This window comes from Strongylocentrotus purpuratus, unplaced genomic scaffold (genome assembly GCF_000002235.5).
Source record: "Strongylocentrotus purpuratus isolate Spur 01 unplaced genomic scaffold, Spur_5.0 spur5_scaffold_1, whole genome shotgun sequence".
Taxonomy (NCBI): Eukaryota; Metazoa; Echinodermata; class Echinoidea; order Camarodonta; family Strongylocentrotidae; genus Strongylocentrotus; species Strongylocentrotus purpuratus.
Window position 1 is genome coordinate 44130073 of NW_022145594.1, and position 12551 is coordinate 44142623.

At 37.5% G+C, this 12551-nt stretch overlaps 1 protein-coding gene across 1 annotated transcript; it reads right to left on the reverse strand.

The window, feature by feature from the left end:
- Positions 1-2401: 2401 nt before the first annotated feature.
- On the reverse strand, positions 2402-10713 carry LOC579430 (ephrin type-A receptor 4a). Its single transcript, XM_030978290.1, has 12 exons — positions 10554-10713; positions 10059-10205; positions 9493-9526; positions 9119-9186; positions 8229-8399; positions 7939-8040; positions 7318-7514; positions 6391-6486; positions 5731-5851; positions 4789-4885; positions 4091-4190; positions 2402-2917 (listed from the first exon to the last, which is right to left on the reverse strand). Exons 1-12 carry the CDS (start codon positions 10633-10635, stop codon positions 2852-2854), a joined length of 1281 nt encoding a protein of 426 aa, XP_030834150.1. The 5' UTR covers positions 10636-10713; the 3' UTR covers positions 2402-2851.
- Positions 10714-12551: the final 1838 nt, after the last annotated feature.

The following is a 12551-nucleotide window of genomic DNA, read 5'->3' on the forward strand; positions in this document are numbered from 1 at the left end:
GCCTCCTTTGTTCTCATATCCTGCTCTGCGCCCCGACGCGTCGCGGCACAGTCGCAACTTTGGAAGGCTCCCCTAAGATCAGGGCATATGAGTTAAAGTCTCACCTCCCTGGTAAGATAACTTATGTCGCCATGACGACATGAACTTTTTGTGAAGTCGACTTGGCAAGATAATTTATTTCGCCATGTCGACTAATAAAAGTTGATAAGTCGACATGGTAGGTTAAATATCTTTACATGTCGACATGATATGGATATTAAGTCGACTTGACAAGATGAAATATCTCGTCATGTCGTCAAGTAGAATGGCACTTTAACGCTTCCGTACATGCGATTGCATTGTGAAAGAAACATTGTGTAATCGATCAGAAAAGTACGGAAGCGTTAAAGTGCCATTCTACTTGACGACATGACGAGATATTTTATCTTGTCAAGTCGACTTAATATCCATATCATGTCGACATGTAAAGATATTTAACCTACCATGTCGACTTATCAACTTTTATTAGTCGACATGGCGACATAAATTATCTTGCCAAGTCGACTTTACAAAAAGTTCATGTCGTCATGGCGACATATATTATCTTACCAAGTCGACTTCTAAAAAAATACATGTCGTCATGGCGACATATATTATCTTACCAAGTCGACTACCCAAAAAGTAATGTCGACATGGCGAAATAAATTATCTTGCCAAGTCGACTTCACAAAAAAGTTCATCTCGTAATAGCGACATAAATTATCTCACCAAGTCGACTTCCCAAAAAGTATATGTCGTCATGGCGAGATATGTAGTGTGACGACTATTTCATGAAGCGCGCGTATATGACAAGCCCTTTGTGTAAAAACCAGAAAAACTCTGTTTTTCTCAGAAAAACTGTTTTATCAATGATAAACTCAGTTTATCAACAGATAAACAGAGTTTATCAGTTGATAAACTGAGTTTATCAGAAAAACTCAGTTTATCAGTTGATAAACTGAGTTTATCATTGATAAACTTAGTTTTTCTTGATAAACTGAGTTTATCAACTGATAAACTCTGTTTTTCTCAGATAAACTCAGTTTATCAACAGATAAACACAGTTTATCAGAAAAACTCATGACGACATAAACTTTTTGTGAAGTCGACTTGGCAAGATAATTTATGTCGCCATGTCGACTAATAAAAGTTGATAAGTCGACATGGCCCAGGTTAAATATCTTTACATGTCGACATGATATGGATATTAAGTCGACTTGACAAGATGAAATATCTCGTCATGTCGTCAAGTAGAATGGCACTTTAACGCTTCCGTACTATTTCTCTAGTTAAAAATGTTTTGTATATTTTATCTCTGTCCCCTGGTAACACGACTAAATTGCAATTCTTATCTATGTATTCATATCTGTTTTGATGATGTTTTGAGAGAGTCCAAACATAGCCCTGAACTATATATCAAAGTGTTGTGTGAAAGTCTACAAAAAGTTCATGTCGTCATGAGTTTTTTCTGATAAACTCTGTTTATCTGTTGATAAACTGAGTTTATCATTGATAAACACAGGTTTTCTGAGAAAAACATAGTTTTTCTGGTTTTTACACAAAGGGCTTGCCATATACGCGCGCTGCATGAAACAGTCGTCACACTACATATCTCGCCATGACGACATATACTTTTTTTGAAGTCGACTTGGTGAGATAATTTATGTCGCTATTACGAGATGAACTTTTTTGTGAAGTCGACTTGGCAAGATAATACATGTCGCCATGACGACATGAACTTTTTGTGAAGTCGACTTGGCAAGATAATTTATTTCGCCATGTCGACATTACTTTTTGGGTAGTCGACTTGGTAAGATAATATACGTCGCCATGACGACATGTATTTTTTTAGAAGTCGACTTGGTAAGATAACTTATGTCGCCATGACGACATGAACTTTTTGTGAAGTCGACTTGGCAAGATAATTTATGTCGCCATGTCGACTAATAAAAGTTGATAAGTCGACATGGTAGGTTAAATATCTTTACATGTCGACATGATATGGATATTAAGTCGACTTGACAAGATGAAATATCTCGTCATGTCGTCAAGTAGAATGGCACTTTAACGCTTCCGTAGGAAAGGTTGATCATTTAGCATATAAGTATTGGTGTGCACTGCAAGATTCTGGAATCATCAAAATGATAATAAATTTGGCCCAGTCTTGGTAAATTTACAAGCACTGTACAAATAAAGGTGTATATGGACACGTGGGCGACACGTGCGTTTTATCTATCAGGTCCAAATAGATATAAAAATTTACCAAATATATCAATTAGTAGGCGGTTTCTCGGCACAATTTGTATGATCACGTATTAGTCAGAATAATATTCTTTCACATGATTGGTAAAAAGAGCTTCTATTTCATTTTTTGAGAGGGGGCGTTTCCAAAACTGGTCATTACCTTTAATAAAACAATTTGACATCCTGTTTGATGCCCTCCGAACATATTCTGTCTGCGTGCCTGAAGGATAAACACAATTCACAATAAACACAAAACTATCATATTATCAGTGTTTTTAATGAAAGTTTAGAGAGTGGATTTTCTTGTTTCAAAATGATAGAACCCAAGCCAACTCTGCATGACTCCCAAAGGAGTAGATTTGCACCCCTAAGCATTAAACAGTGTAACAGAGTGCTATATGTGATTAAAAAGCTCATTAAGAAGACAAATATGCCCTCATGTTAATACGTTATCAGAATGACTTATGTTGTTAAAGAATACAGCTATAGGCATATTTACTCAATACAATAATACGTATAATAATATATATTTATTTACAGACTATTATCATTCGAATCAATTATCATTTCATCTCAGACACATGCATCATCAACTGTCGATGACGTTTACGCATGCGTAGTAGCTATCCATGTTACTTCCGAGGGCGAAGTAGTCCTATAACGACAAGTGATGAGAAAAATAGAAATTCGTGGAAATAAAACAGTTGAAATAATTATAATATTTGTATGTACAATATAAAATACATGATAATAATACAACATATAGTTCAGTTGGTAGAGCAGTGGTCTCGTAATGAGTAAATGAGTGTAGGCTATATTGAGTCAGAAGACAATTGACTGTAGGCCTATTTTGAAATAGTAAATAAACCATAAGCATTTTGAGTGACATACTCTGCTAAAAATATATCTCGCTAAAAATGATTTGAAATAACATGCCGACAGCAATGTAAAGCTACAGTCCCATATACGTCCCGGACCGTCCCGGACCATCCCGGACCCCATCCGGGGTGATCCGGGATTCGGTCCGTGTTGACACCGTGTTGGCACCGGGGTGGTCCTGGATGGTCCTGGATGGTCCTGGATGGTCCTGGATGGTCCTGGGCGGTCCGGGAGTCGACCCCGGATGTTTTTGACGGTCAAAAACTGCCGGGGTGGTCCGGGACAATAGTTTGATCCGGGTGATCCGTGTAGCCACCGTGCTGGGTCCGGGGTCATCCGTAGTGGCGCCGGGCGGTCCGTGTTGATCCGTTGCAGTCCGGGAGTGAGTTATTGACCGCCCAGGACCATCCAGGACCATCCAAGACCATCCAGGACCATCCAGGACCACCCCGGTGCCAACACGGTGTCAACACGGACCGAATCCCGGATCACCCCAGATCGGGTCCGGGATGGTCCGGGACGGTCCGGGACGTATATGGGACTGTAGCTTTTAAAGCATCACACTCTTTTGAACAAAACATCCCGGACCATCCCGGATCACCCCAGACCATGGTCCGGGATGGTCCGGAGTGGTCCGTGCTCGTCCGTGCTGGTCCGGCTTTATATGGGACTGGGGCTTAACTAAAAGTGTACATTGGAAAGCTTGACAAAATATGATTGTTTTATTTGTATTTTATTTAAAGAAATATATATATATAAATTTCCAATTCAATATCCTTGATTTGCTTTGCAACACACACTATTTTAGGAAAGATTAGCATGTAGAGCCATGCATGCAATCAAGGGTATTATGACGTCATCATCGTGAACGATGGGCTACCAATGTTTATGATTACAGGTAGAGGCCAAACAGAAATATTAAACAAAAAACAAGAAAAAACAATCTTACCGCTTCTTCTTCCACTTTATCACCTAATTGATTCTTGATCTTTTCAAACGTCGGTCTTTCACCCTCTTTCTCTTGCCAACAACTCTTCATCAAATTAGCCCTGAAATTAAAATGAAATAAAGATATTTCCTTAAACGATATTCTTATAATCATGATACAATGCTACATAAATATTCCTCTTTTCGTCTAGCTACGATAATCGGTTCAGAAATATCAAATTTACAACCTTTCCAATTAGGGCCTATCACTTATCTTCAACATCCGACATGCTTATCAGACAATTTGTATTGCCGTAAAGTGGTCTCTGGTGAAAAATTCAAAATTGGCCAGTAATTTGGTAAAAAGCATGGTTGTGTTTAAAAAGGATGCCAATTGCATTGATTACACTTTTCATACAACTAAACTTCCGGACATGGTGGGTCAGATGCAGACAAGTGTGGACAAATGAAATGAAATGATGTTGATGCATTAGAAGCCAATCACTTAATTTCAATGTTTGCGCTTGGTAATTCCTTTCTTTAATTCTTCTTATCATCATGTTGAGCTATGAATAAATTAGCCTACTACTACTACTTCTTCTATTTCTACTACTACTACTAAAACTACTACTACTACTACTACTTCTATATACTATTATGATAATAGTTTTTATATTAATGACAATAATAATGATGATGATAATAATAATAACAACTCACGTAGTTTGATCACATCCTTGTGGTACTATTAACCTGTAACCACTAATCAGCATTTCCTGTAAATTTTCTTTTCCCAGCTCTGAGTAAGGTCGTCTCCCTGTGAGGTTGATTTAACAATTTATGAATATATTATTTCAAAAATGTAAAACACCATAAGCTTCTTTTTATTCAAACTCATTATATCATGTTAGAACTTATGTTATATTCAAATACTATACTTCAATGCAGGGGCGGATCCAGGAGGGGGCCCCGACTCCTGGCCCCCACAAAAGGTTAACCAAGAAGATGGTAACGTTAATTTTACATTTTAAGAAAGACAGGCCCCCACCCCTGAGTATTTGTTTTTCTTTGCTCAAGGGGAAGGGGGAGGTGTCCATACCCCCCCCCCCCCCCGTTGACCAATAAAAAAAAGTGCTCACTACCGAAGGGAGAATCAGGGATTCGTAAAATAGGGGAACAATTATAGTCCTCCCACGCACTGACAAGCAATCAAGCAAAACAAAAGTTAAATTAAATTTATACAAAAAATCTTAAGCCAAGTCCTCAAAAAGAGGTGCCGGGGTACAATCAATACTCGAGGTATGCTACTTGGATTTCAAAAGAGGGGAGGAGCGAGGGCTGAATGCGCCCCTTTCCCCTCCCCCTAAACCCCCTCCCCTAACCCCCTATGCCCCTGGAAAAAAACGCCATTGGATGTATATACTCATCTTATCCAATGTACAAATATTGAGAATGATACTCTCTGTTTGGATTGAAATCAATAAAGTTTGTTTTTTAATTTGAATTTAAACACGATGCCCTATGCTCATTAATTATTCTATGTGGTGGGGTGGGAGTATGGGTCGAATTTACCCCTCCCCCCCCCAACAAAAAAAAAGCAATTGGATGTATGTAAACTCATCTTAAACATGAGCCCTATCATCATCCAAGCAATGTTCTTACCATAAGTCATTATTTCCCAGACCAACACTCCGTATGCCCAGACATCATCCTCGGCTGAACAAAGACCGTCTGAAAGTCTCTCAGGGGACATCCACATCTCATATATCCCATCTTTAGTCACCTTGAAGAAGAAAGAGTAATGAAACATCAATAAATCACGAATCTTTATTCATTGCATGTGCTCAACGAACGGTTCTAAATTATCCTCTTTCTGTCCTCATCTACAAATCGTCAACCACGCAATATTACTCAAACTTGTCTTAAAATAGAACAAGATGCGATCGTCGAGCTTGATTTTTATCGCTTGAATGCTATTTGATAATGGACATCGATTTACTGCTCTTCTCAAATACTCGATCAAAAGTACACTAGATTTTCAAATAGTTTAGCTATAGATCATTTAACCTAAACACATTCATTTGAAAATTCTTTTAAGAGTCATAAGGCATTCATGTGTTAATTTAGAATACCCAATGATGACAACAAACTTGTAATACTTCATCGTACAAAATGTAAAAAAGATATTCGATATTAAATAATCATACACTTTCTCCTTTGCTTACTGTATACAGTTCTCCGTGGTAGTAATTGTGGAGAGAAAGCTTATCGAAAGTTATTTATGAAATCATTCTGTTGCTCAAAATGGATGCCATTACTTACCAGATTTGACAGAGTTGTCAATCCAAAGTCAGCAACTTTACACCTTTTTTCCCCAGTGAGTAGAATGTTGTGAGCACATAAGTTACCATGTATAACCTGGAAATTAAAACATTATTTGTATAAAATCAGTGATACTCTTCACTTAACTGATTTATGTATACCAGAATAGGCATAGACTTACGTGCACAATGGTGGCAGGAACCTCTCCATAGTGACATAACCCTTTCGCTTAATATGCACATTTCTTTAAAAAGGTACGAGTGAGAGAGAGGAGACCGAAAATTTTGATAATTTGTCCTAGAAAATCTTTTATTTGTCATTAAAATATACGAGATGTAATATAACAAATTACAAATAAGTCGGTCAGCCCACGGGACCGACAAAATCGCTCTAGTGAACTCTCAGGAATGTTGTCAGAAGGCCCAGGAGAGTGGTATGTCGGTCTTGTAGACTGTAGGTCTCGTGGGCCGTCGCGAAGACCCAAGCGTTGGATATATGACTGGGTGTCTGTCTCGAGAGCTAAAGCCCAAATAGTCAACCTAGTTGGCTGATTACTGAGTAGTTGAAGAAAATTGGTAATTTCAAAATTCGGAAGGGGGGGGGGGGCGGTAACATAGTTTTCTAGAACTTGTTTTCATCTTCTCCTTTTTTTCTTTTTCCTTTTCTCTTAACTTTTTCTTTTTCTTTTTCTTTTTCATCTTCTTCATATTTGTTTTTTGTTTGTTTTGTTTTCGTGCAAGTATTATTTTTTTTATTTTCCAGATGCTTCATTCTATACCGTTAGCAACATCGAATGCAATCACATATTGTTCCATAAGAGTGATTTGATGGTCTGCTTCTAGAGTGTCTAGGTTCATATTTCTTTCTCTTATTCTTCATTTCCTTTTCTCTTTCACTCTGTATGTCTTTCTTTGGATTGATGTTTACCTTTTTATTAGCCAGATATTCCATACCATTTGCCACATCGAATGCAAACAGGTTTTGTTCCATGACTGTGATTTGATGGTCTGCTTCTAGAGTGTCTATGTTAGCATAGACAGAGGTTCTAGCTATGCCCCCATTGGTCCGAAGATAGGTGAAAAGAGTGCCATTGGGGACATATTCCGTTAGGATATACGACGGTTCTGGATCAGGATAAAGTAAATTAATTGCACATTTTTAAATTACAGGTAATATACAAATTAAATTAGGCTGTATATTCCCTTATAACCCTTTTTTAGCCCTCCCCAAAATCGTAGCCCTCCCCTAAAATATACTCGGAAGAAATACAGTTGGTGCCCATAAGCCCCCACACCCCTCTACCAAATCCCCTCCCCCTCTTTAGCAGGGCCCATGGAAAAAACATGGTAACTCTTTTACTATTTTTTTGTAAATACAGTTTTTTTCCCAGACGCCCCCTTCATTTCCCTTAATTATGTCGAATATATCCTTCATGTATGCATAGCAAATACTTGACTAATATATTCATCATCCATTATACGTGTATGGACACAAAACTTAGAAAAACAAAAACAGCGACAATGAATAATCAAAATGACGATGGCTTACCTGTTTTTAGGCAGCATCCAAAAACCTGGACAACGTTTTCATGAGTTTTCAGACTCCACAGTGGTACAAGATTGTCCAAGATGTCGTCATCAGTCAAAGAAGCTAGACATGAACAAAAATAGAACACTCAGTATTATGATAAACTTCAACACGATAGCGTAGACTTTCGAGAATTCATTTCAAAGGCAACGTAACTACCCTACACTTCTGATTTAACTGTTGTTCTGTATTCATTGTCTTCTTAATCATGTTTTTCTTTGAAAGGTAGCAAAATTAATGTTTCCGCTAACCTGGTAGTTCTCTTGCAGCTACAGGTATCACGTGACCATCGTTGACCGTCAGACCTCGCGTCTCTCCCTTCCACACGTGACCAAACTGACCATCACCGATCGATCGCAGACTCACGCTGATCCCGATATTTTCCCGCGGAATCTCGATCCTGCTTTTCTTCAAAGCAATGGCTGCCGATGAAAGAGTTAGAGGCAAAGTTTCATCAATGAAAAAGAAGAAGCTATTTTCAGTCTTGGTAAAACGAGGATGATGATCATGCTAATGATGATGGTGATCATGCTGATGATGAAAATGATGATGATAAAGATGATGATGAGGAGGAGGATAATGAAAATAATTCTAAGATGACAATGGAAATGGTGACGATGGTGGTGATAATGATTGAGATGACGATGAAAAGATGATCATGATCATGATGATAATAACGATGATGATTATGACGATGATGATGATGATGAGGAGGAGGAGGAGGAGGATGATGAGGTGGAAGAATTGGTAATAATGACGATGTAATGCATAGATGATAATGAAAATGGTGACGGTGTTGATGATAATGATGACGAAGATGACGATGATAATGATGACGATGATGATTGAGTTGACAATGATAACATGAGTAATGGTGATTGAGATGGCATTCATAAGATGATGATGGAGAAGATGATGATGATAATGATGATGATGCTGATGATGGTGGTGTTGACATTCAGGAGGCATTTTTAGGTATTCTTTTGATCTGACATAATAACAAAAAATTATTATTTGTCATAGTTAGCATAAATTGATCTTGTAGATACGGCATAGTTTACAATCACGACACTACAATTAGCATAAGCCGACATGAAACTTTAAGTGATGGAACAAAATAAATCACGTAAACAAAACTTACTTTTTGTTCGAAGAATCGGTGGTTTAACTGCTTTTCTATCTTGTGCAATATCGTTTCCGTTTGATTTACTAAAACGAAATGGAAAAGAAAGCATAATGTAGTATACGAGAAGGCCAAGCCAGAAGAATTTTCAAACGGAAACATTGGTTTCGACAAACGTAGAAAGCAGGTGATAAAATGCAAGGGGAAAAGGTAGGAGAAAGGCCTTGGAGAGAAAGCAGAAAACTGAAATAGAAGGTCTCAGGTTTGCTTAGAACAAGATTTAGCAAAATCATAATCACATCAAAAGCAGCGTCACAACATCAATTCAATTTCAATTTAATTTCATTTCAATTCAATTTAGTTTCATATAAGTATCATTAGTATTGACTTACCGAGTATATGAGGACTTTTGCATATCCAAGTGCGCTTTGATATTGTCAAAATAAAATAGAAAAGAAACAAAATTAGAATCTGTAGAGGAAAAGAGAAAGATATATGACTTATAATATATCTTGTCTATCAAAGATTGACCCAAAGTTTAGAATATTATTATATGTTTACTAATACAGGCAAATCGAATCAGCGAGATAAACGCCTCTGTTTAAAATAAAAGAAGAAGAAATTAACAAACGTACATGTATTTTTTAAGGGATAACCCTCCCCCCCCCGTTAAATATTCTTACCTTCTTTCTCTTTAAAGCCCCCCCCCCTCTCTCTCTCTCTCTCTGACTCTCTCTCTCTCTCTCTCGCTCTCTCTTATACACACACTCACATCTTCTCTCTTTCTTACACTTCACCGACCGGGCTTCCATATAATGGGACAGTGTAATTCCCCAAAACTTGTTCCTTTAAAATTTCATGTCGGGAATCAGAGAGGGGGCAAACTTTTCCCTAGAACCTATTCTATCAATCGTGGACCCGCCCCTGCTATAGCTCTTAAGTCTTAATCACCCATTACCTTTGATGGCTAGATCTCTCTGTAACCGCCGTTTCTTGTAGACAAACATGACATTAAGGCCGACTGAAATGGCAACGACCAGGAGAAGAACGATGAGAACAGCCAAAGCCCATTCGGGAAGCAAGCGAGGACAACTCGAACATGGATCTGGAAGAAAAAAAACACAAAAAAACTAGAAAATAGAAACAAAATATAATAAGAAAAGTCAGTGCCTTGCAATTCATCATTTTGAATGGAAAACCAGGATAGAAAAAAAATGATGATAATGATGATGATAATAATAATAATAAATATGCAGATGTGTTAAGAAAGAAATATATACATACATAAACAATAATTAAAAAGCAAAATTTGAGTACCAACAGGAGAGGTAGGTGGGGGACAACCCGAACAAACAAATATACAAATCAACACGTAAACAATTAAATCCACAAACAAACAAACAGTAACAATGTGAGTAAAATTGTGACGTAGGAAAGAGACCATGTTTCTTACCGCTATCAGGTGGAGGTAGGGTACTTCTCTCCGCTGGCTTCGGTGGTATGTACGTTGGTGTATCCGGGCTATTTACATCCATGGTATTCAACTATTGTGACGTAACAATGGTCAGAGCAAAGGGTCTGATGGCATTGGCGATATTACAGTGAAACCTGTTTATAAAGACTGCTCAAGAGAGACTAGACGGTGGTCTTTATAGGCAGGTGGTCTTAAAGTGTAGGTTCCGTTAGTATACTTGTGTTTCAATGAGAAACTAATTTCAAGGGAAACAAAAATATTTGATCTTCACGGACGGTTGGTCGTTCTATACAGGTGGTCATTAAAGCATGTTCGACAGGCTGCATTAGAGAGTGGTTGGCCAATTGTTCGCGGATGTTTCAATCAAACTTCCTGTCAGAAACAAAAAGGTGAAACAAAATGGACAAGGCCAACGATTAATGTCTATCTTTTGCATTGTAGGAACTAATATCATGGAGATTATAATAGACCTACTGTGAATGTAATATATAGATATTTGCTTGACTTATTGTGTAAAACAAAATAATGCATTAAAGCACTAAATTGGTCTTCGAATCTGTTGAAAGTGAACGATAAGATGTAAATAGATTTTTGGCAGATAATTCGCCTAAAATATCACAAGTGGAAAAGAATTATCATGAAGCAATCAGAAAGAAGACGCAATTTTTACAAATTGGTATAAATAACGACGAGGAAATTAACGTCATCCAAACAAAAGGGCATTAATTGATTTAGTCAAAGTTCTTGTCAGAAACAAAGTTTGGAGTCTGTTTGGAGCCAAAAAGGCGTTATTAGGGACTTTTAGATTTGCACGTCGACATAGTGGACTGCTAGTGCCTTAATTAAAAGGACGTCATATTGCCTTAAAAGGACGTCACACGTAGCTGTCCACGATGTCGACGTGCGAATCTAAAAGTCCGTAATACCTAAACGATAACACAGACTCTGTCTCTACACAATGAAGACCTTCTTCGAGTATCATTATAATACAGACACGACTAGCAGACAAGCATTTTGTTACATATTGATAATAGAAGTATTTCGTGTCTCTTAAATCTTACCTCTGTTGGGTTCATTGTGTAGATTCCAACAGCAGTCTATACATCATGTACTTGTCCATATTCTCAGCATAAATAGTCGTACGAATTATACTTTTGTTCAAAAACGGAGATCCTCCTTAACTATCCTAAATAATGATCCACATTAAAACATGTTCCAGAAATAGAAGCATGACGTGGTATACACCAGTTCGTAACTGCATAATTCACCCAAGAATTAATGTACGTGTATATACACACGGCTACAAGTATAAATCGACAGTCAGTATTGACCAAACTTAGTCAGAGTCGATGAAGCGTCCACAATAAGTCGATCTATTGATTTACTAGAAGGGTCAGTAAACACATGCAGATCTCTGTCCGGAGATAAAACGTTGTAATATTGACAGACGGTGTTAGAGACGGGGGCTACGAGGGTGTGGGCGTGGTTTCTAGACCAATATACTTCTTTATAGTTTGTTTGTCATATTTGATGCTTTAGGGAATAGGTAACTTTTTTTGGATCAAAAACAAAATCAATGATTTACCTCATGCTGCAATCATCATAAACCTATAGCATAGTCAACAATCCCATGACTTTTGAATAAATCATACGAAGAAAAATCATAAGTCATTGTGTAATTCAGTATCTCTTTACCGGTTGAATAATATATACAAATGAATATTACAATTATCAATTATAAAATTGTATAACTCGATATCAACTACTTTCAAAAAATCAACGTAAGGTAATTGCAATAGCATTTTTTTATTTTGTGCTTCGCATATTGAAATGTGCGAGTTATTACGTAATCCGGACGCGATTTCTATGGGACATACAAAAGGGTATTAAATAAATGCCATCGTGTTGACTTACTCAGGGCATGGAGTTTCTTAAAACTCCTTGCTCTGGGTATCCTCAGCATCGCTTAGCATCGGT